At 42.1% G+C, this 25,209-nt stretch overlaps 1 protein-coding gene across 2 annotated transcripts in view; it reads right to left on the bottom strand.

The window, feature by feature from the left end:
- Positions 1 to 4,190: 4,190 nt before the first annotated feature.
- The window catches only part of LOC118371476 (protein kinase C alpha type), a 234,586-nt gene continuing 213,567 nt past the window's right edge, over positions 4,191 to 25,209 (bottom strand). For both annotated transcript variants that reach the window (XM_052527508.1, XM_052527509.1), the window contains 2 exons: positions 23,836 to 23,976; positions 4,191 to 8,042 (listed from right to left, as the gene is read on the bottom strand). In XM_052527508.1, the coding sequence (XP_052383468.1) occupies positions 7,872 to 8,042; positions 23,836 to 23,976 (312 nt within the window). In that variant the 3' untranslated portion in view covers positions 4,191 to 7,871. The remainder of the gene's footprint in view (positions 8,043 to 23,835; positions 23,977 to 25,209) is intronic.

Here is a 25,209-nt window from a genome sequence, read left to right on the forward strand (position 1 = left end):
CTTATTTTCCTCAATTAAGTTAGAAAAATAGGATGATCGAGCAGCAGTAAGGGCTCTTCGGTACTGCACGGTACTGTCTTTCCAAGCTAGTCGGAAGAGTTCCAGTTTGGTGTGGCGCCATTTCCGTTCCAATTTTCTGGAAGCCTGCTTCAGAGCTCGGGTATTTTCTGTGTACCAGGGACCTAGTTTCTTATGAGAAATGTTTTTAGTTTTTAGGGGTGCAACTGCATCTAGGGTATTGCGCAAGGTTAAATCGAGATCCTCAGTTAGGTGGTTAACTGATTTTTGTCCTCTGGCGTCCTTGGGTAGGCAGAGGGAGTCTGGAAGGGCATCAAGGAATCTTTGTGTTGTCTGTGAATTTATAGCACGACTTTTGATGGTCCTTGGTTGGGGTCTGAGCAGATTATTTGTTGCAATTGCAAACGTAATAAAATGGTGGTCCGATAGTCCAGGATTATGAGGAAAAACATTAAGATCGACAACATTTATTCCATGGGACAAAACTAGGTCCAGCGTATGACTGTGACAGTGAGTGGGTCCAGAGACATGTTGGACAAAACCCACTGAGTCGATGATGGCTCCGAAAGCCTTTTGGAGTGGGTCTGTGGACTTTTCCATGTGAATATTAAAGTCACCAAAGATTATAATATTATCTGCTATGACTACAAGGTCCGATAGGAATTCAGGGAACTCAGTGAGAAACGCTGTATATGGCCCAGGAGGCCTGTAAACAGTAGCTATAAAAAGTGATTGAGTCGGCTGCATAGATTTCATGACTAGAAGCTCAAAAGACGAAAACATCATTTTTTTTTTGTAAATTGAAATTTGCTATCGTAAATGTTAGCAACACCTCCGCCTTTGCGGGATGCACGGGGGATCTGGTCACTAGTGTAGCCAGGAGGTGAGGCCTCATTTAAAACAGTAAATTCATCAGGCTTAAGCCATGTTTCAGTCAGGCCAATCACATCAAGATTATGATCAGTGATTAGTTAATTGACTATAATTGCCTTTGAAGTAAGGGATCTAACATTAAGTAGCCCTATTTTGAGATGTGAGGTATCATGATCTCTTTCAGTAATGACAGGAATGGAGGTGGTCTTTATCTTAGTGAGATTGCTAAGGCGAACACCGCCATGTTTAGTTTTGCCCAACCTAGGTCGAGGCACAGACACGGTCTCAATGGTGATAGCTGAGCTGACTACACTGACTGTGTTAGTGGCAGACTCCACTATGCTGGCAGGCTGGCTAACAGCCTGCTTGCTGCCTGGCCTGCACCCTATTTCATTGTGGAGCTAGAGGAGTTAGAGCCCTGTCTATGTTGGTAGATAAGATGAGAGCACCCCTCCAGCTAGGATGGAGTCCGTCACTCCTCAGCAGGTCAGGCTTGGTCCTGTTTGTGGGCGAGTCCCAGAAAGAGGGCCAGTTATCTACAAATTCTATCTTTTGGGAGGGGCAGAAAACTGTTTTCAACCAGCGATTGAGTTGTGAGACTCTGCTGTAGAGCTCATCACTCCCCCTAACTGGGAGGGGGCCAGAGACAATTACTCGATGCCGACACATCTTTCTAGCTGATATGCACGCAGAAGCTATGTTGCGCTTGGTGATCTCTGACTGTTTCATCCTAACATCGTTGGTGCCGACGTGGATAACAATATCTCTATACTCTCTACACTCGCCATTTTTAGCTTTAGCCAGCACCATCTTCAGATTAGCCTTAACGTCGGTAGCCCTGCCCCATGGTAAACAGTGTATGATCGCTGGATGATTTGTTTTAAGTCTAATACTGCGGGTAATGGAGTCACCAATGACTAGAGTTTTCAATTTGTCAGAGCTAATGGTGGGAAGCTTCGGCGTCTCAGACCCCGTAACGGGAGGAGTAGAGACGAGAGAAGACTCGTTTCTGTCGGCTGAATGAGCGACACAGGTTGAGCTTTCCTACAGCATTTCCTTCCAGAAACTGTGAGAAAGTTGTCCGGCTGCGGGGACTGTGCCAGGGGATTTATACTACTATCTGTACTTACTGGTGGCACAGACGCTGTTTCATCCTTTCCTACACTGAAATTACCCTTGCCTAACGATTGCGTCTGAAGCTGGGCTTGAAGCACAGCTATCCTCGCCGTAAGGCGAGTACAACGACTACAATTAGAAGTCATCATGTTAATGTTACTACTTAGCTTCGGCTGTTGGAGGTCCTGACGAATCGTGTCCAGATAAAGCGTCCGGAGTGAAAAAGTTGAGGAAAAAATAAATAAATATATGAACGGTAATTAAAAAGTGAAAACCGTAAAGTTGTCAGGTAGCAAAATAGGTTGGCAACAAAACGCACAGCAACTCGAAAACAAGCCTGCAAGTTGTGACCGGAAATGACGTCAAATCCGTTACCTACCTACCACAGCTTTTATAGTTCCTGTATTCTGTTTGTCTGACCTGGTTGCAAAGGTGTAATGACCTCATGAGTCCACATGGGAGAGGAGATGGAACCCTATTCCCTATATACCCTGAGTGTACAAAACATTAGGAACACCTTCCTAATATTTAGTTGCACACCCTTTTGCTCTCAGAACAGCCTCAATGCGTCGGGGCATGGTCTCTACAAGGTGTCGAAAGTGTACCACAGGGATGCTGGCCCATGTTGACTCCATGTCCATTGGGTGGTCTTCATACACACGGAAAACTGTTGAGGGTGAAAAAAAACAGCAGAGTTGCAGTTCTTGACACACTCAAACCGGTGCGCCTGGCACCTACTACCATACTGCATTCAAAGGCACTTAAATGTTTCACCCTCTGAATGGCACTCATACACAATCCATGTCTCAATTTTCTCAAGGCTTAAAGATCCTTCTTTAAACCTGTCTCCTGCCTTTCATCTACACTGATTGAGGGGGATTTAACAGGTGATGTTTATAAAGCTTTCACCTGGATTCACCTGGTCAGTCTGTCATGGAAAGAGCAGGTGTTCCTAATGTTTGGTACACTCAGTGGGCTTTTGTCAAAAGTAGTGCACTATATATGGAATAGGGTGCCATTTGAGACACAGCCCGGGTCTGGGCCAGATAGACATTAAGTACAGGTTGAACTCCGTAACTGGAACATCTGCAGGGGCCTTCCTGTGCCAACCAGCTTGTAAATGAGAAAGCCAGCAGCTGACAAACACTTTGATTGTGCCACAGCGTCCACAATGAAAAATTCAGCACCTCATGTTCACGCTTCTTCTGAGAGCTTCACTTGTTAAACTTTTAATGTCCGTACTCACCCCTTTTCCTCGCATATGATGGTAACCTTGGTTAAGGGTCATCTCGCTTATCCAAACGGCAAGAGACACTTGGACTTCTGTTACTGAAGCTTACTGAGATCGTGGACATAATGTCATACATCTTGGTTGCATGTGTTGATTCTCGTAAGGGATCATAAATCAGGAGGCTTCATTTTTACCAGACATTTATGAGAAATGTTGTTGTGACTTTGTGTTCATATAACAATTTACAACTGGACCAACTGTTAGTGAAAGTCATTTCCTTGTTGTATTCTGTGCTCGTGCTGTTAGTGTAGATGGGTTGACTGTCAAAGAATCAGGTAAGGCCATCTGACATTTCCCCAAGCAAGCCATCTTCTCTTCCTCACAGCTAAAACCCCATTTCTGTGCCTTTTCATACTTTATTTGCTCAAATCACATTTTCCAATGGTTTCGTCAATTGCAAACTTCCTGTCCAAGTCAGCAGTGAAGGAGAGGAAACGGTGACAGTGATATTGGGGTTCTGCAGGAGATGCATCTCTCAGAATAAGACTAGAAAACAAATCCCATTTTGAGAACACTTGATGATTGTGAGTTGACAGAAATGTCACATTATTTTAAGAGTCTGTAATAAACCATGTTATAAGGCATTTATAAATCATTAGTAGTCTTTTTGCCATTTAAAGTGAGCGCCATTTGTACTTTAGAAACACTTTCAAAATGTTTGGAGTGACCAGTGTAATTTCAAAAGGCACTAACATTTACAAATGTGGGAGTAGTGAGCAAACATGGTGAGCAAACATTTTGTAAATGCCTTCTAAATGGTTTATTATGGACCGTAAAGTGTTACCCAGTATATTTAAATAGAGTAATGTCATTCCCAGGAACTAACCTTTTATAACAGTGGATTTTGATGAGTTGAGTTTATGTTTAAGTAAAAAAGACAACAGCTTCCGAATAGCCATTATTTGTATTTTTTATTTGCATTATCATACAGTAGGTACAAATGACACTATTGATTACAAGGTAAGTAGCCCAGACTCGCTTTCAAAGGGTTTTGGGGAGGACGAACATACACCATTTGCAAAATACAATATATTCTTTCTTTTACAAGTCTATGTAGATATCTAAATCATTATGTACAGGGACAGAAGAAGCGCTTGGTTTGGACATGAATCAACAGAGAATGGGGGAGAGGTTAGAGACTTGACTGTTTCTCAAATGGCATCCTATTCCCTATATAGTGCGCTACTTTTGACTAGGTTCTATAGACAAAAGTAGTGCAATGTATGGGGAATAGGGTGCCATTTGGGACGCACGCGTAGGAGCTAAGGCAAAGGAAAATATAACACAGGATGTAAACGAAGGTGAAAACGAACCAATTCTCTCCCCAGTGTGTTTTGGGAGGATGGGAAGGGGCAGGTGAGTTTCTCACACAAAACTGCTGTCATGAACTGATTGGATCTTGAAGGAGAAGGGATGAGGGCTTTGTCAATAAGAGAATGGATCGATTGCCCAGGCACTGAGAAAGGGGGGAGGAATGGAAAGATGAACAGAGGAGATGAGCTACCCAGATAGGGGGTTTAACAGGCCAATAGGAGGAACGGGGTTGTTCACTGACCAATTATTCACTCAACCACACACACTCATTTATTCACCCAATCACTCATCAACCACCCATTTATGCTTTCCTTCCTTCTCTCTCACACACATACACACACATGTAAACACACACACTGACTGATAGGCACAGAGAGGTAAGGTAAGGGGTAAGCAGGCATGGTGTTGCAGAAGCGTCATACTGCTGCCCGGCTATAAAGCACAAAGGTAAACAAACGCACACGCAGGTGTAGGCTACTAACGTGACATAAAAATAAAAAAACTACAAGAACTCCCTCGACTGCCAAATTGACTGGCATCAGAATCAAGTCGACATTATTTGAATTAGCATTCCCTTAGCTACATATTTTCAGCGAGAAGCACATGGGTCGGACAGACGTTGTGATATGTGGCGTTGGCACGCTCTCTTGGACTAATCACTAAGAGTCTACCAGGGAGAGACATCTGTACTCATCGGTATTGACAAGATTTTTGTACTGACAAGACTTCGGTAATGACGTGTCATTGGTATGACTACAGCTAGTGCAACGCTGCTATTGTCGGGTTCTGGCTATTTCAGGATTGGCACAGTTACAAGGTTAGGAAAAGGAGCAAAAAAGGAGCAAAAGTCGAGGGAATTGTATAAATCCATCAACAGTTAGATGTGAAGATATGAATTCTTATGGTGATAATTCCGAGAAACATTCCTGAATTACTTGAGCAGAATCTATAACCCCCCAAAAAACAACAAAATAATTATGTAAATTGTAATTTTTTTATACGAACAAATACTAAAGATAAGAAGAAACAAAACCCCTTCACACTAGAGAGCAAGTTGTCCCGCTGGTCTAGTACAGAGACGTCTTTAAGAGTTCCCCAAACCGCATATCTGGAGTCAGATTTGCCCATAGTCTCCTAATTGTGAATGGCTTCGGTTCAGCTGATCCTGGATCTGTGTTTGGGCGGAGACTCCTTGCTGTCTGACCAGTGGCCTGGTTACTGGTACTGAGTATCATGCAGCATTTATATCATGATCACGTTTTTTTCATCCCTACCAACAACATGCAGATACAAGAGCCAGGCACACATTCAGTCAACTCACTCAACGATCGCATTCAAGAACATCGGATACGTGCGATTGAGATGAGAGCAAACGGAAAACGCTTGATAATATCTGCAAAATACGTCCAGATGTTTCTCTCGGTTTGCTAATCCCGACCGACTTTATTACCTAATCGTTACAAAGTTTATATTTTGGGGTACTTTTTTTGTTTTTTACATAGAAATATGTTAACCTATCTAACGTAATAAAATCACATTCAGTTGTTGGTATAAAAACTGCGAGATACTATCCTTTTTTTTTTTTAAATCACGCATGAATATTTACAAAAGAGTTAATACACTGGTATGTGTTACATAAAAATATTAATTAGAACTAATTGGGGGGATGCATGACACCACATTAAAGCAGAAAAGGGAACTAAACGTTTTAATAATGTGATACTCTAGTCAACATGGTTAGAATGGTGTTATATCCATGTAGAAGGGTATAAGCATGCAATAATACTGCACGGTTCATAGAGTAAGCAAACAATAACTCAACATCAATTTCATTTAGTTGCTACCTCTCAAACAAACAAAAAAAACAGAGTTCTCGGTCATTTCCTTCCTAAATCCTCAAGAATTTTCCCTCAGGAACTTAACTTTGAAGGACTTCCTCACGTCAAAGAGAATCATGGCCATTTTTGATAAGTGGGCAAACAGTGACAACAAAGTTGGGAGGATAGTAAAAAGGTTGTCAGCAAAGTAGTGTTACTTGATCTCGACCTTTATACTTCTGTTAACCTGCGATTCTTGTGTTGGTGTTTAAAGAAGATGGGACTGTTGCACTGCCTACTTCCTCTAACCAGAACTTCTACTGCGTTCTGTCTGAATGTCCACTCACAGTTGTAAACCTAATGACAAGATAACCATACAACCTGTAGTTCAAGGTTCAATATATCCCTGTGTAACTGTAATTTGTGTGTACAGATTCACGGTCTTAATTTGAGCCAGTTTGCTACAGCAGGAAAATAATCCTGCAGCTACAGGAAATGTGAATTATTAGGTGGATCATAATTAATAGCCTTGTTTTTAAAGGGGGTGATACATTTTTCTTAAGGGAAAATAAAGTCTGACATTTCTAAGTGGAAATTAGACTTCAAAAGCCTAAACGTCAAATACATTACACTTTTTAGTTTGCAATGCAGGAAAGTTTTCCTGCAATAGGGTGATCAAATGAAGAGCCTACATCTGTAGGTGTGTGTTATTGTTAGTGTGTCATGATATTCGTACTGGGTGTGTATTATTTGATGCATATTGAAACATAGGGGCACCTGTTATGACACATATTGAAATAAAATCTCACCAACACAAGGTAGGACTGTAAACAGAGTCTCCCTGTACTGACCTCATATTTGGCTCAAACTCTGACCCAATATCTCAAAACAAGAGATTACGTTTGTAGTTCCCTTGGGTTTCAATGGAGACTAGTATAGCCAGTACAGGGTATAACAAGACGTTAACCCTTCGTTCTAGAATCAGTTTTTAAAAAACTGGCATTGTTTCATGGGTTTTGTCCCCACACATTCAAAACAACAGGTCAGTCATCTCAATACATATCATGATTCATTTCAATACCTATCATGATTAATTTCAATAGGAGTTGATTTAAAATAATTGCCCATTCGAATACAAACACAACAGGTGGGTGGGAAAGTATATCAACCCTACATACATCTCCTTCCTCAAACCTTCATCCTCCCCCTCACCATAAACACACAGCACTTCCACTCACCAACTCCTCTCACTCAGAGCCCCAAGTCCCATTCCTATAGGACACATCATTAATACATTGATAGAGGAACTCAAAATGGTGGTCGATATCAGCGTCCACGTTGTTGTTGTAACGTTGGACCAAGAAGCTGCAGTTGGTGGAAGGTTAGTACTAGGTAGGTAGCGGAGGTAGGAAGGGGGGTCCGTGGTCCCCCCCCCCTCCTCCTCATACGGTGTGCAGGGAAACCAGGGAGGGGTGCATGAACTGGGGATTGATGAAGGAGAAGCCTGAGAAGTCAGCTTGGTCGATGTTGGCGATGACCAGCTGGTCGGGGGGCGTGAGCTGGGGCTGGGTGCGCGTGAAGAACTTGTCGAAGTTCTCCGCCCCTTTGCCGCACTGCGAGGGAGGGATAGAAAGAGAGAGAGAGACAGAAAGGTTTTAAAATGGGAGGCGTAGGTGGCTGCAACTGTAACATACGGAACACACAATGGTAAGAAGAAATACATGTGCAAATAGAAACCGGGCTTGATTAGATATCCCTCCACCTCCATCGCCTGGTCTGCTAAACGAGAGAACGGAGGGAAAGACAGGACATTTCGCACCGGATACCGCTCTTTCTATTCCTATTCTCCCCCTCCTGTTCCCACGCTAACATCACATGACATGCTCTACATCCCAGTATGAGTCCCAAATGACATCGGATTCCTTTTATAGTGCACTACTTTTGACCAGAGCCCTATGGGCCCTTAAATAGTGCACTGTAGTGGGAATTTGATGCCATTTGGGAGGAAACCCCAGTCACCTGGATTACAATGTTTTTTAATGCAACGGAATCCAATGGTTTTAAAAAGTAACATTGGCGTGCAGCTGTGAAACAGCAATCTGTACTGTACGAAGACGACTTTGGAAAGAGTCACAGAGGGAATTGAGGGAGATGATGTCAGGATCTCTACAGTCAAACACGTCTTAGTCGCTCCTGACCCGATAACCTGTTTGGATGTACAGTGGGGTCCGTAATTATTGACACACTAAAGTGTGGCTCAGTTGGTAGGGTTCGATTTCCAAAGGGGACCAGTATGAAAATGTATGCACTCCTTACTATTAGTGGTTCAGGGTAAGAGAGTCTGCTAAATTACTCAAATGTAAATGTAAAAGAAAGATGAGCAATAACGACTGTATAAAATAATTCAAATACTGAGCTATATTGTATGCTCACAAAAATGTGGAAATTATACTATTTTATACTAATAAAATTGCTCAGAAAAAAATGTTTTGTTTAACAAGTACAAATGGTCAAAGATCATACCCCCAAGACATGGTAACCTCCCCTGTTATTGTAATGGTGAGAGGTATGAGGGTATGATCATTGACAATATAACTTTCTCAATTATCATTATTCAGGACTCATTCAAGATTATCCACAATCATGGTAGGATCCACATTCACGTGGAGGTGTTTAGAAACATATTATATTCTTATTCATAATAAAACGGACTCCAAAATGACACAATACATTTTTTACCATTCATTTCTATTGGGCACAAAATAATCTGAAACACAATCAAAACGAACTGCAAATGCATCCAACAAGTTTGTAGAGTCACAAGCTTGATGTAATCATTGCATGCTATGTACCAAACACTAAACTATTCCTTTAGTTATAAGAATCTTTAGGGGTGTCAATAATTGTGACCCCTACCATTTAAAAAAATATTACTTTTGAAACTAAATACTTTTCTCTGAGCAATTGTATTAGTATAAAATAATATACATATCCCATTTCTTGAGCAAACAATAGTTTAATATTTATTTTATGTAAAGTTTGCTCATCTTTATCAAGAGTGCCAATAATTTCGGAACCACACTGTATGTAGAGGTTTTACGTAACATCTGACCCCCACTGTATGTAGAGGTTTTACGTAACATCTGACCCCCACTGTATGTAGAGGTTTTACTTAACATCTGGCCCCCACTGTATGTAGAGGTTTTACTTAACATCTGACCCCCACTGTATGTAGAGGTTTTACGTAACATCTGACCCCCACTGTATGTAGAGGTTTTACTTAACATCTGGCCCCCACTGTATGTAGAGGTTTTACGTAACATCTGACCCCCACTGTATGTAGAGGTTTTACATAACATCTGACCCCCACTGTATGTAGAGGTTTTAAGTAACATCTGACCCCCACTGTATGTAGAGGTTTTACGTAACATCTGACCCCACTGTATGTAGAGGTTTTACGTAACATCTGACCCCACTGTATGTAGAGGTTTTACATAACATCTGACCCCCACAGGAATACCTAGGATAGGATAAAGTAATCCTTCTCACCCCCCTTAAAAGATTTAGATGCACTATTGTAAAGTGGCTGTTCCACTGGATGTCATAAGGTGAATGCACCAATTTGTAAGTCGCTCTGGATAAGAGCGTCTGCTAAATGACTTAAATGTAAATGTATGTAGAGGTTTTAAGTAACATCTGACCCCCACTGTATGTAGAGGTTTTACGTAACATCTGACCCCCCCCGTCAAAGCTGATTGCGTTGCGACAAACGGGAAGTTCACTTGAATCAAAATAGCAACAGCCGACTGTCAAAGCGTTAATTGGCGTGTTGACAAGAGCAGAGCAAACCTCTGCTACTGAATGTGAGAAAAGGGGAGCCGCTTTCATCCTGACTGTAAATACAGGGTTATCCAAACCTATCAATAACATGGAGACGTATCAGGCGAGGGTGGTTGGATTAGCATTCCACAGCTAACAAGCCAAGGTCAACTCTGTGAACGCTCTGGGAGCATGGGTGTACATCTCATTTCTGTCATCTACAAGAAAACGTACATTATGTGATTGATTTGTATGCATGTACAGTATGACATAGTTCTCAATGGAGTCAAGCCAGCATTCAGTTGTTTATTTCAATTGTATTGTGTACTTGAATGCAAAATTGGCAGAGAAATCGATTTACACTATACATTTGAGTCATTTAGCAGATGCCCTTACCCAGAGTGACTGGAGAATACGTCTGCTTAAGTATTTTGCATCCGTCTTGAATGATTGTTACATGACAGTATGTCATTACATCTGAATAAGAGCAGCTGCTCTAGCCCTACGGCATTACTAAAGAACATTAGGGCGACTGGGACGCAAATGGCACAAAATGGCCGCCAACACCAAAAATACTGCTGTCAGTAGCTTCACACTTCTGACACCCTTTAAAGTGCCTGGCACTGTGGCTTGAACTTGTGAAGGCCTCAATTCTACTTCATGACACAGTGTGCCTTCTAACAATTGATACGTGAAGGCCTGTAGAGTTTGGTGGAACATTTCTTTTCAAAGGCAATCTTCCCCAAAATGGTGGTTTATTTTGGAGGCTACTGGTAGGTTGCAGTGATTCCCTCTTGGGTTGGGTCTTAAGAGTCTAAGGATTGTCGCCAGTACCTTGGTGAATTGGGTAAATTCAAATAGATAACTCAAAACGCTTTAGGACCATTACATTGCTAAGGATACAGTCAAACACAAAATGACAATGGTAAATCTATAATAACACACAAAAGTTCACAGGGGCATTACAAAGAACACAGGCAGTGGGGACTGAGGAATTAAAGACTTATTCTCCAACTTCACAGTGTGGTTCTGTGTTTACACCAGAAACCCTGCTGCACCTCTTCGTCTCGCTCTGTCCTCATCAGTTATTCCACCTACACTGTGTGTGTGTGTTTGTCCTACTTAATGGGCTTTAAACCTCCCCAGGGACCTGGCAGGGAATATCCCTCCCTCTCTGTATCTCTCTCTCTGTACTGTAAGCCGGCATGGGAAAAGGATATGGGTTGATTTACATGACTTAGCAGAGACAAGCAGATGCAAGCTGTACTGTGCTGGCCTCGTTCCGCACCTGTAACAGGGTTGGTTATGCTTCCTCTTGCTACTGCAGAAATATTTACTTGGATGTTTATTTATTCAGATTGGTTTGTTGAATTTACATGTCAATAAGGTGTAATTCCATTGGCCACACTTGCAGATAGGGGAAGATTGGTGATATATTGACTCGAAATCTACATCAATCACTGATTAGGACACCTCAGAAATACACCCAACATAGTTGCTGGAACCATGCCCGAAAGGACAATGTGAAAGGTAAAAAAAAACGAGCCAGCACGGTAATGTTTGGGTTGGCATGATAGTGCGAAAGTGTTTTTTTTTTTAACATGGAAAGCCTGGGTCTGGATGTGGAAGTTCTTTCTCCAGAGTGGAATTCACTATGGATTCCCTATGGAGGTCTACATTGTTGTACGGCTGTGTGTGTTCCATTGTGCTTGGAAAACCTCCATTGATTGGGTTGGTGTGGTCGTCTACACAGCACGCTGGTGGTGGTATGTGTCTGTTCAAAGTAGAAAAGTCCCGTTGTCCTATATTCAGAGTTGGGCGGTGTATATGTGTGTGTGTGTTCAGTGAGCCTGGGGGCTCTGACTGTACTCCTGTGTCCTCCTTGACTCCTATACTGACAGACAGGTGACACTGGCTCCCAGCCACCCACTGTCACTCTGTGTCAAGGCACAGTAGAACAGAGAAGAGGAAAACAGCCACAACACATATCAACATAGAAGAGAGAAGGCACATACTGATATGGTGACATCTTTGTGGCGCAAAACAACACAGATCTCCTTGTAATACATATTGTGGAAGGAAAGGCGCAAATGAATTCACGCTGACAGATTACGATGACGTTTATGGGTTTTTGTACCAAATGACACCCCGAAACAACAGCATACTCCATTCTATAGACACAAAGATTTGTGCGCTCAAACACAGACCTCTTGTCAAACCGACCCCACACACACACATCCTCGCTCTCAAGGTGACCACAAAAGAGATGGATGAAAGGAGTATTGCACAAATTCCTTCCATCCCCCTCTTTCATCAGTCTCCTCAAATACTGTCGTGTCTATTTGGCTTGTTTGAACAATGGCCAGTCAGTCACACATCTCATGTTGATCTTGACAAAATCTCCTACACGTTTTCCCAAATCTTCCACTAAAGGCAATACATTTCTGTCCAACTTCTTTTCTCATCACCTCCTCTCCTCTTTTTCATCCTCCCCCTCTTTTTGCCTTTGAGACCTAACCCCCGTGTGCAAATGCTAATTCTATTAAATTAATTCAGGAAGTCAAGTGCAATTCCAATTCCAGCTTACTTCCTGAATTGACTGACTGTTGACCCCAATGAAATTGACTCAAACCTGCTGTATAGCTTAGTTTCGTTGTGTTTAATGTTTGTTACAATGTCACTCATTGTACACGCTACGGTGTGCTACTCTTAATGACAGATGGCATTGCTCATAAACTGCCATTTGACGTACTTTGGGTATTTCTCTGTGTCACACACACAAAAAACCACTCGCGCTCAAGCATATTAAAGGAATTCTATTTAGTATGATAAATGGTTGTCTGTTTCTATTAAAATACTTGCTGAAGTATTCTCTCTCCATTTCTAACTCTTCCCCTCTCTCTCTCTATCCTACCACAGAACAAACTCAGCATCTCACTGTTGTTTTGATGATCTTCTTACTAGTATCCAGTGCCTTCAGAAAGTATTCATACCCCTCAACTCATTCCACATCTTGTTGTTACAGCCTGAATTCAAATTGGATTACATATATATTTTTAAACGCATATCTACACAATACCCCAATAGCAGTTTTGGCAAATTTATTGGAAATTGTATACAGAAATATCTAATTTGCATAAGTTCACACACCTCCGAGTCAATACTTTGTCAGCGAATACAGCTGTGAGTCTTTCTGGGTAAATCTCTAAGCGTTTCCACACCTGGATTGTGAAACATTTGCCCATTATTATTTTCAAAATTATTCAATCTCTCACATCGGTTGTTGATCATTGCTAGACAACTATTTTCAAGACGATTTAAGTAAAAACTGTAACTTGGCCACTCAGGAACATTCACTGTCTTCTTGGCAAGCAAATTCAGAGTAGATTTGGCCTTGTGTTTCAGGTTATTGTCCTGCTGAAAGGTGAATTCATCTCCCAGTGTCTGGTGGAAAGCAGACTGAACCAGGTTTTCCTCTAGGATTTTGCCTGTGCTTAGCTCCATTCCGTTTCTTTTATCCTGAAAAACTCCAAACTTAACAATAACAAGCATACCCATAACATGATGCAGCCACAACTATGCAAGAAATTATACAGAGTGGTACTCAGTAATGTGTTGTATTGGATTTGCCCCAAACAAAAACTTTGTATTCAGGACAAAAATGTAATTGCTTTGCCAAAAATCTTTCAGTATTGCTTAGGTGCCTTGTTGCAAACAGGATGCATGTTTTATTCTGTATAGGCTTCCTTCTTTTCACTCGGTCAGTTATGTTCGTATTGTGCAGTAACTACAAGGTTGTTGATCCATCCTCAGTTTTCTCCTATCACATGTAACTGTTTTAAAGTCACCATTGGCCTCATGCTGAAATCTCTGAATGGTTTCCTTCCTCTCAGGCAACTGAGTTAGGAAGGACACTTGTGTCTTTGTGGGTGTATTGATACACCATCCAACGTGTCATTAATAACTTCACCATGCTCAAAGAGATATTCCATGTCAACTTTTTTTACCCTTCTACCAACAGGTGCCTTTTTTTGCAAAGCATTGGAAAAACCTCCCTGGTCTTTGTGGTTGAATCTGTGATTGAAATTCACTGCTCGACTGAGGGACCTTAAAGATAATTGTATGTGTGGGGTAAAGCGATTAGGTTGTCATAAGAAAATCATGTTAAACACGACTATTGCACACAGAGTCCATGAAACGTATCATGCAACTTGTTAACATTTTACTCCTGAACTTATTTAGGCTTGCAAAAACAAATACATATTGACTCAAGACATTTCAGCTTTTTCATGTTGAATTAATTTGTAAAAATATCAAAAAACATAAGTCCACTTTGACACTATAGGGTATTGCGTGTAGCCAGTGACAGAAAATGTCCATTTTAAATTCAGGTTGTAACACAACAAAATGTGGAAAAAGTCGATGGATGTGAATACTTTGAGGCACTGTATCTTTGGTCAACAACACATAAAATACTACAGTTGTTTCTTCCATCCTTCAAAATCAGTTAGTCTATAGTAATGTCCTAATTGTTCTTTAGTAATCAGATAATACTATTATGTTTCTTTCTCACATGAATCTAAAAGGGAAAATCCAAAAAGAACACAGACAACCACCACCACTAAAAACATACATACGATGGGACTGTCTATGACTCAATCTCAAAATGTAGATTGGTGAGTTTGTTCATACAGTATTTTTCACGTGTTTATCTGTGTGTGTATGTTTGTGTCTGACCTACAGTATGTGTGTTTCAGACCTACAGTATGTGTGTTTCAGACCTACAGTATGTGTGTTTCAGACCTACAGTATGTGTGTTTCAGACCTACAGTATGTGTGTTTCAGACCTACAGTATGTGTGTTTCAGACCTACAGTATGTGTGTTTCAGACCTACAGTATGTGTGTTTCAGACCTACAGTATGTGTGTTTCAGACCTACAGTATGTGTGTTTCAGACCTACAGTATGTGTGTTTCAGACCTACAGTATGTGTGTTTCAGACCTACAGTATGTGTGTTTCAGACCTACAGTATGTGTGTTTCAGACCTACAGTATGTGCGTTTCAGACCTACAGTATGTGCGTTTCAGACCTACAGTATGTGCGTTTCAGACCTACAGTATGTGCGTTTCAGACCTACAGTATGTGCGTTTCAGACCTACAGTATGTGCGTTTCAGACCTACCAGACCTACAGTATGTGCGTTTCAGACCTACAGTATGTGTTTCAGACCTACAGTATGTGCGTTTCAGACCTACAGTATGTGCGTTTCAGACCTACAGTATGTGCGTTTCAGACCTACAGTATGTGCGTTTCAGACCTACAGTATGTGCGTTTCAGACCTACAGTATGTGTGTTTCAGACCTACAGTATGTGCGTTTCAGACCTACAGTATGTGTGTTTCAGACCTACAGTATGTGTGTTTCAGACCTACAGTATGTGTGTTTCAGACCTACAGTATGTGTGTTTCAGACCTACAGTATGTGTGTTTCAGACCTACAGTATGTGCGTTTCAGACCTACAGTATGTGTGTTTTACAGATGTGTGTTTCAGACCTACAGTATGTGTGTTTCAGACCTACAGTATGTGTGTTTCAGACCTACAGTATGTGTGTTTCAGACCTACAGTATGTGTGTTTCAGACCTACAGTATGTGCGTTTCAGACCTACAGTGTGTTTCAGACCTACAGTATGTGCGTTTCAGACCTACAGTATGTGCGTTTCAGACCTACAGTATGTGCGTTTCAGACCTACAGTATGTGCGTTTCAGACCTACAGTATGTGTGTTTCAGACCTACAGTATGTGTGTTTCAGACCTACAGTATGTGCGTTTCAGACCTACAGTATGTGCGTTTCAGACCTACAGTATGTGCGTTTCAGACCTACAGTATGTGCGTTTCAGACCTACAGTATGTGCGTTTCAGACCTACAGTATGTGCGTTTCAGACCTACAGTATGTGCGTTTCAGACCTACAGTATGTGCGTTTCAGACCTACAGTATGTGCGTTTCAGACCTACAGTATGTGCGTTTCAGACCTACAGTATGTGCGTTTCAGACCTACAGTATGTGTGTTTCAGACCTACAGTATGTGTGTTTCAGACCTACAGTATGTGCGTTTCAGACCTACAGTATGTGCGTTTCAGACCTACAGTATGTGTGTTTCAGACCTACAGTATGTGTGTTTCAGACCTACAGTATGTGTTTCAGACCTACAGTATGTGTGTTTCAGACCTACAGTATGTGTGTTTCAGACCTACAGTATGTTTGTGTCTGACCTACAGTATGTGTGTTTCAGACCTACAGTATGTGTGTTTCAGACCTACAGTATGTGTGTTTCAGACCTACAGTATGTGTGTTTCAGACCTACAGTATGTGTGTTTCAGACCTACAGTATGTGTGTTTCAGACCTACAGTATGTGTGTTTCAGACCTACAGTATGTGTGTTTCAGACCTACAGTATGTGTGTTTCAGACCTACAGTACAGACCTACAGTATGTGCGTTTCAGACCTACAGTATGTGCGTTTCAGACCTACAGTATGTGCGTTTCAGACCTACAGTATGTGCGTTTCAGACCTACAGTATGTGTGTTTCAGACCTACAGTATGTGTGTTTCAGACCTACAGTATGTGTTTCAGACCTACAGTATGTGCGTTTCAGACCTACAGTATGTGCGTTTCAGACCTACAGTATGTGTGTTTCAGACCTACAGTATGTGTGTTTCAGACCTACAGTATGTGTGTTTCAGACCTACAGTATGTGTGTTTCAGACCTACAGTATGTGTGTTTCAGACCTACAGTATGTGTGTTTCAGACCTACAGTATGTGTGTTTCAGACCTACAGTATGTGTTTCAGACCTACAGTGTGTTTCAGACCTACAGTATGTGTGTTTCAGACCTACAGTATGTGTGTTTCAGACCTACAGTATGTGCGTTTCAGACCTACAGTATGTGCGTTTCAGACCTACAGTATGTGCGTTTCAGACCTACAGTATGTGCGTTTCAGACCTACAGTATGTGCGTTTCAGACCTACAGTATGTGCGTTTCAGACCTACAGTATGTGTGTTTCAGACCTACAGTATGTGTGTTTCAGACCTACAGTATGTGTGTTTCAGACCTACAGTATGTGTGTTTCAGACCTACAGTATGTTTCAGACCTACAGTATGTGCGTTTCAGACCTACAGTATGTGCGTTTCAGACCTACAGTATGTGTGTTTCAGACCTACAGTATGTGTGTTTCAGACCTACAGTATGTGTGTTTCAGACCTACAGTATGTGTGTTTCAGACAGTATGTGTGTTTCAGACCTACAGTATGTGTGTTTCAGACCTACAGTATGTGTGTTTCAGACCTACAGTATGTGCGTTTCAGACCTACAGTATGTGCGTTTCAGACCTACAGTATGTGCGTTTCAGACCTACAGTATGTTTCAGACCTACAGTATGTGCGTTTCAGACCTACAGTATGTGTGTTTCAGACCTACAGTATGTGCGTTTCAGACCTACAGTATGTGCGTTTCAGACCTACAGTATGTGCGTTTCAGACCTACAGTATGTGCGTTTCAGACCTACAGTATGTGCGTTTCAGACCTACAGTATGTGCGTTTCAGACCTACAGTATGTGCGTTTCAGACCTACAGTATGTGCGTTTCAGACCTACAGTATGTGTGTTTCAGACCTACAGTATGTGTGTTTCAGACCTACAGTATGTGTGTTTCAGACCTACAGTATTCTGGCAAGGAATTATTATTATTATTATTATTTAAATTAATAGAGGCATACCAAGACAAAATAAACATGACACAGCATGTAAATGATAACACATTAGTGCAGGGAATGAAGAAATGAATTAAAATGTTGGAAGTGAATGCTGGAATTATACATGCAAATGAGCAAAAGCTGTGCTCATTAAGGAAATAGACACCTGGCTCAAATAGAAGTTTGTCTCCAATAAGCACCTGTTGTGTTCAGTGATTGAAGCAAATAAACACCTGGGCTATTAATTGAAGTTTTACGGTAAGCTCCCTGACCACAGTGATTCCATCACCATTAATCAGCAAGTCTCATATCCTTCCACTTTGACCCACTTCCATCTTTACAAACTTAAACCACATATCAAGTGGTTCTCTAAATAGGAGTCTAGATAAGCTATATCTATAAATAGCTATTGTAGCAGGTGTTCTTGTTATTCTTCCCTGCGTTCTATCTGTCCTGCTCTGTTTCCGATAGATGGATAAACCCTCTAGTGTTCATAATCTGGGTCTCGCTGTACCTGGCTAATAAATGGCAATCTCCCAGCTGTCAGAACAGGCATGAAGTGTGATTGATTCAGGAGGAGAGAACGGAGGAGGAGGAGAGGATGAGAGAGGGATGAGGAGAAGAGGATTAGAGAGACAGAGTCAGGTCAGGGAGGGATGGATGGCGGTGTAAAGATGAATCTAATGACAGCCAATTGGTTGTAATAGACTCCCGGTGGTGCCTGTGTTACAACTCCTGTGTGGAGTTGGATTGAAATGGATGATGGTTATTATAGGTCAGGGGAAGAGGTTTAGTTCTCTCTAACACACACACACACACACACACACAGGTCTGTCCATATATCTTTTTACTTTCCATCTATCATTCTCCTTTCATCTTGTCACTTGCCTGTCATCTACACACACCTGCATTCAAACACACTCCTCTACCCACATACTCATACTGGAGTCCACACACCAACACACACCTCTATCCACATACTGGAGTCCACACACCAACGCACACCTCTATCCACATACTGGAGTCCACACACCAACGCACACCTCTATCCACATACTGGAGTCCACACACCAACGCACACCTCTATCCACATACTGGAGTCCACACACCAACACACACCTCTACCTACATACTCATACTGGAGTCCACACACCAACGCACACCTCTACCTACATACTCATACTGGAGTCCACACACCAACACACACCTCTACCTACATACTCATACTGGAGTCCACACACCAACACACACCTCTATCCACATACTGGAGTCCACACACCAACGCACACCTCTACCTACATACTCATATTGGAGTCCACACACCAACACACACCTCTACCTACATACTCATACTGGAGTCCACACACCAACACACACCTCTACCTACATACTCATACTGGAGTCCACACACCAACACACACCTCTATCCACATACTGGAGTCCACACACCAACGCACACCTCTACCTACATACTCATATTGGAGTCCACACACCAACACACACCTCTACCTACATACTCATACTGGAGTCCACACACCAACACACACCTCTACCTACATACTCATACTGGAGTCCACACACCAACGCACACCTCTACCTACATACTCATATTGGAGTCCACACACCAACACACACCTCTACCTACATACTGGAGTCCACACACCAACACACACCTCTACCTACATACTGGAGTCCACACACCAACACACACCTCTACCTACATACTCATACTGGAGTCCACACACCTCTACCTACATACTCATATTGGAGTCCACACACCAACACACACCTCTACCTACATACTCATACTGGAGTCCACACACCAACACACACCTCTACCTACATACTCATACTGGAGTCCACACACCCACACACACCTCTACCTACATACTGGAGTCCACACACCAACACACACCTCTACCTACATACTGGAGTCCACACACCAACACACACCTCTACCTACATACTCATACTGGAGTCCACACACCAACACACACCTCTACCTACATACTCATACTGGAGTCCACACACCAACACACACCTCTACCTACATACTCATACTGGAGTCCACACACCAACACACACCTCTACCTACATACTGATACTGGAGTCCACACACCCACACACACCTCTACCTACATACTGGAGTCCACACACCAACACACACCTCTACCCACATACTCATACTGGAGTCCACACACCAACACACACCTCTACAAATGGCACCCTATTCCCTTTATAGGGCACCATGTAAGGAATAGGGTGTCATTTGGGACGTATCCACAGTTGGTGTAGTTGCATCCGTTAGGATGATTAGATATCACTTGACATTAAGTTGCCCCTATTACGATGTAAGTAACAGTAACAACTGCTGACATAGTAAAACCTATAACTACTATGTCATTCCATGGTAATAGGGCTGTTGCTGAATCAGTTATTACACAACTGGAACAAGGAATATGTAAGTACACTAACTTGCCGAAGGTTATTCCACACATGTGACTACGGATGTTATTACACACTCGGTTGTTCCACTATGTAACTACTGTTTTGTAATTACACATTTCAATGTCAACTGTGAATGTTGATCTCTGGGGAATATTCTCATTGCTGGGAGATCTCAGCACATACTGTATGTGTACAGTCATGGCCAAAAGTTTTGAGAATGACACAAATATTAATTTTCACAAAGTTTGCTGCTTCAGTGTCTTAAGATATTTTTGTCAGATGTTATGATGGAATACTGAAGTATAATTACAAGCATTTCATAAGTGTCAAAGGCTTTTATTGACAATTACATGAAGTTGATGCAAAGTGTCACTATTTGCAGTGTTGACCCTTCTTTTTCAAGACCTCTGCAATCCCCCCTGGCATGCTGTCAGTTAACTTCTGGGCCACATCCTAACTGATGGCAGCCCATTCATTCATAATCAATGCTTGGAGTTTATCAGAATTTGTGGGTTTTTGTTTGTCCACCCGCCTCTTGAGGATTGATCACAAGTTCTCAATGGGAATAAGGTCTGGGGAGTTTCCTGACCATGGACCCAAAATATTGATGTTTTGTTCCCCGAGCCACTTAGTTATCACTTTTGCCTTATGCAAGGTGCTCCATCATGCTGGAAAAGGTATTGTTCGTCACCAAACTGTTCCTGGATAGTTGGGAGAAGTTGCTCTCGGAGGATGTGTTGGTACCATTCTTTATTCATGGCTGAGTTCTTAGGCAAAATTGTGAGTGAGCCCACTCCATTGGATGAGAAGCAACCCCACACATGAATGGTCTCAGGATGTTTTACTGTTGGCATGACACAGGATTGATGGTAGTGCTCACCTTGTCTTCTCCGGACAAGCTTTATTCAGGATGCCCCAAACAATCGGAAAGGGGATTCATCAGAGAAAATGACTTTACCCCAGTCCTCAGCAGTCCAATCCCTGTACCTTTTGCAGAATATCAGTCTGTCCCTGATGTTTTTCCTGGAGAGAAGTGGCTTCTTTGCTGCCCTTCTTGACACCAGGTCATCCTCCAAAAGTTTTTGCCTCATTGTGCGTGCAGATACGCTCACACCTGCCTGCTGCCATTCCTGAGCAAGCTCTGTACTGGTAGTGCCCTGATCCCACAGCTGAATCAACTTTAGGATACGGTCCTGGCGCTTGCTGGACTTTCTTGGGCGCCCTGAAGCCTTCTTCACAACAATTGAACCGCTCTCCTTGAAGTTCTTGATGAAATAATAAATGGTTGATTTGGGTGCAATCTTACTGGCAGCAATATCCTTGCCTGTGAAGCCCTTTTTGTGCAAAGCAATGATGACGGCACGTGTTTCCTTTCAGGTAACTATGGCTGACAGAGAAAGAACACTGATTCCAAGCAATACTCTCCTTTTGAAGCTTCTAGTCTGTTATTCGAACTCAATCAGCATGACAGAGTAATCTCCAGCCTTGTCCTCATCAACACTCACACCTGTGTTAACGAGAGAATCACTGACATGATGTCAGCTGGTCCTTTGTGGCAGGGCTGATATGCAGTGGAAATGTTTTGGGGGGGGGGAATTCAGTTAATTTGCATGGCAAAGAGGGACTTTGCAATTAATTGCAATTCATCTGACCACTTTTGATAACATTCTGGAGTATATGCAAATTTCCATCATACAAACTGAGGCAGCAGACTTTGCGAAAATTAATATTTGTGTCATTCTCAAAACTTTTGGCCACGACCTTACACTACCGTTCAAAAGTTTGGGGTCACTTAGAAATTTCCCGCAAAAAAACAGTCTCAACAGCGAAGAGGCGACTCTGAGATGCTGGCCTCCTAGGCAGAGTTCCTCTATCCAGTGTCTGTGTTATTTTGCCCATCTTAATCTTTTATTTTTATTGGCCAGTCTGAGACATGGCTTTTTCTTTGCAACTCTGCCTAGAAGGCAAGCATCCCGGAGTTGCCTCTTCACTGTTGACGTTGAGACTGGTGATTTGCGGGTACTATTTAATGAAGCTGCCAGTTGAGGACTTGAGGTGTCTGTTTCTCAAACTAGACACAAATGTACTTGTCCCTTTGCTCAGGTGTGCACCGGGGCCTCCCTCTCCTCTTTCTATCCTGGTTAGAGCCAGTTTGCCCTGTTCTGTGAAGGGAGTAGTACACAGCTTTGTACGAGATCTTCAGTTTCTTGGAAATTTCTCGCATGGAATAACCTTAATTTCTCAGAACAAGAATATACTGATGAGTTTCAGAAGAAAGTGCTTTGTTTCTGGCCATTTTGGTCTGTAATCGAACCTACAAATGCTGATGCTCCAGACACTCAACTAGTCTAAAGAAGGACAGTTTTATTGCTTTTATTGCTTCTTTAAATCAGCACAATAGTTTCAGCTGTGCTAACATAATTGCAAAAGGGTTTTCTAATGATCAATTAGCCTTTTAAAATTGTAAACTTGGATTAGCTAACACAACGTGCCATTGGAACACAGGAGTGATTGTTGCTGATAATGGGCCTCTGTACGCCTATGTAGATATTCCATTAAAAAAGCTAGCCAATTCCAGCTACAATAGTAATTTACAACATTAACAATGTCTACACTGTATTTCTGATCAATTTGATGTTATTTTAATGGACAAAATCTTTGCTTTTCTTTAAAAAACAAGGACATTTCTAAGTGACCTCAAACTTTTGAAAGGTAACGTATATGTGAATAAAATTAGTATTATTGTATTGTAGCCCATGCCGAGGCTTTGTCGTTAGAAAAGGTTGTCTTTTGTTCAGTGTAACGACAGAGACCATAGCCGCTGGGGTTTTGCCATGCTAAACAAATGGTGCTGGACCGGAATGGACTGTAACCTGCGAGAGTTGCCAAACAGACACCATTCAGATGCAGGCCAATCTGATCTGACAACAGACCAGGTGGGAGTCTGCCTGGGCCCTACTATGATGACAGACGGCCGCCAGACATTCACAGGTGTGTGTCTCTATGTGTGTGTGTGTCTCTATTGTACACGTTTGCATAGTTTGTAAGTGTGTGTGTGTAAGTATGTTCACGTGTGTGTATGTGTCTGTGTATACATAAAAGTGTGTGTGTGTGAGTGGGTGTTGTTACTCATCTGAATGGGAGACTGAGATCGCATCAGATAGTAAGCAACCACACACTCCTCAGTGGAGTAAATGTCCATTGTGTGTGACAACGGGCCAAACATACCAATGAATACAAAGCTACGATTGCGCCACCATTTCAATAATTTAGCATTTAAGAAGAAATATAGATTACCAAGGCAAATAACAACTTGTACAATGTCATTTTTTTAAACCCCATTTTAATCAGACATGGGTTGGTTGTGTGTATGTGTGTGTGACTCACCCCTTTGGGCTTGAAGGGGGGTTGGATCTCGCGGTTCTGGAGACGTTCCCAATCGATGCGTCTGAAGAAGGCGTGCTCCCGGATGTCCCTCTCTCCCTCGGAGCCGCAGCCCAGACGCTTCGACGGGTGTTTGGTCATCAGCTGGGAGGGATAAGGAGGGAACGGCCCTAGAGTTAGAATGGAAATTCTACAGAAAGAAATGTCACTGTTGTGTCAATCAGGGAAGGACCATAGACATAGTGGCATTTAGGTCTACAGAAACCTATGTGATCATCAGCAGGCGGAGGATGAGAGAGCCAGTTTGAACGCCTGGAGGAGACAGACCGTAGAAAAGATAGATAGCCATAGAAAGACTAAATAGATTCCATATTCTATTATTTGCTCATTGGCTGAGGTTGGGAAAAGAAGAAGGGAGGAATGGGAACCTGAGTCATTATGAGTTTAACGGAGACCATTGAAATAGGATGAGTGGAATGGATAACAACAGACTCACAGCAAGTTAGTATTGGAATGAGGGTAGTCGAGAGTCAATATGGGGGCAGTTATTTTCTATGCTTCCTCTTTTTATTCTCTCTCGCTCTTATTCTCTCTTTTTTTCTGGGTCAGTAGGGAGCCAAACAGATGGGGGTTGGTATAAAGGAATTTGTCTCTCTTAGATGTAATGTGTTATTGTTGTCACTTACAAATCGCACAGCAGGAGGCGACGCGGGGGCGCACTTTGTAGAAAACAACTCAACATTGAAAAACGATCAAACAAACGTATTTCCTTGTTAAACTAGAGGAGAAACCACACTCAAAAAACATTGTGACAAATGTCAATAATGACAGGCACTCTTTGTGGGTTGGATTCCCACTGGGGCCTGCCGAGATGTGTGAACGTACTACTGTAAGATGTTTTGGATAACAGCATCTGCAAAACGGCATATGCAGTTGAAGTCGGAAGCTTACATACACCTTAGCCAAATACATTTGAACTCAGTTTTTCACAATTCCTGACATTTAATACTAGTAAAAAAATCATCTGTTTTAGGTCAGTTAGGATCACCACTTTATTTTAAGAATGTGAAATGTCAGAATAATAGTAGAGAGAATGATTTGTTTCAGCTTTCATTTCTTTCATCACGTTTCCAAGTGGGTCAGAAGTTTACATACACTCAATTAATATTTGGTAGCATTGCCTTTAAATTGTTTAACATGGGTCAAACATTTTGGGTAGCCTTCCACAAGCTTCCCACAATAAGTTGGGTGAATATTGGCCCATTCCTCCTGACAGAGCTGGTCTAACAGAGTCAGGTTAGCAGGCCTCCTTGCTCGCACACACTTTTTTAGTTCTGCACACCAAATTTCTATGGGATTGAGGTCAGGGCTTTGTGG

The sequence above is a fragment of the Oncorhynchus keta genome, chromosome 10 (genome assembly GCF_023373465.1).
Source record: "Oncorhynchus keta strain PuntledgeMale-10-30-2019 chromosome 10, Oket_V2, whole genome shotgun sequence".
In the NCBI taxonomy this organism is placed as follows: Eukaryota; Metazoa; Chordata; class Actinopteri; order Salmoniformes; family Salmonidae; genus Oncorhynchus; species Oncorhynchus keta.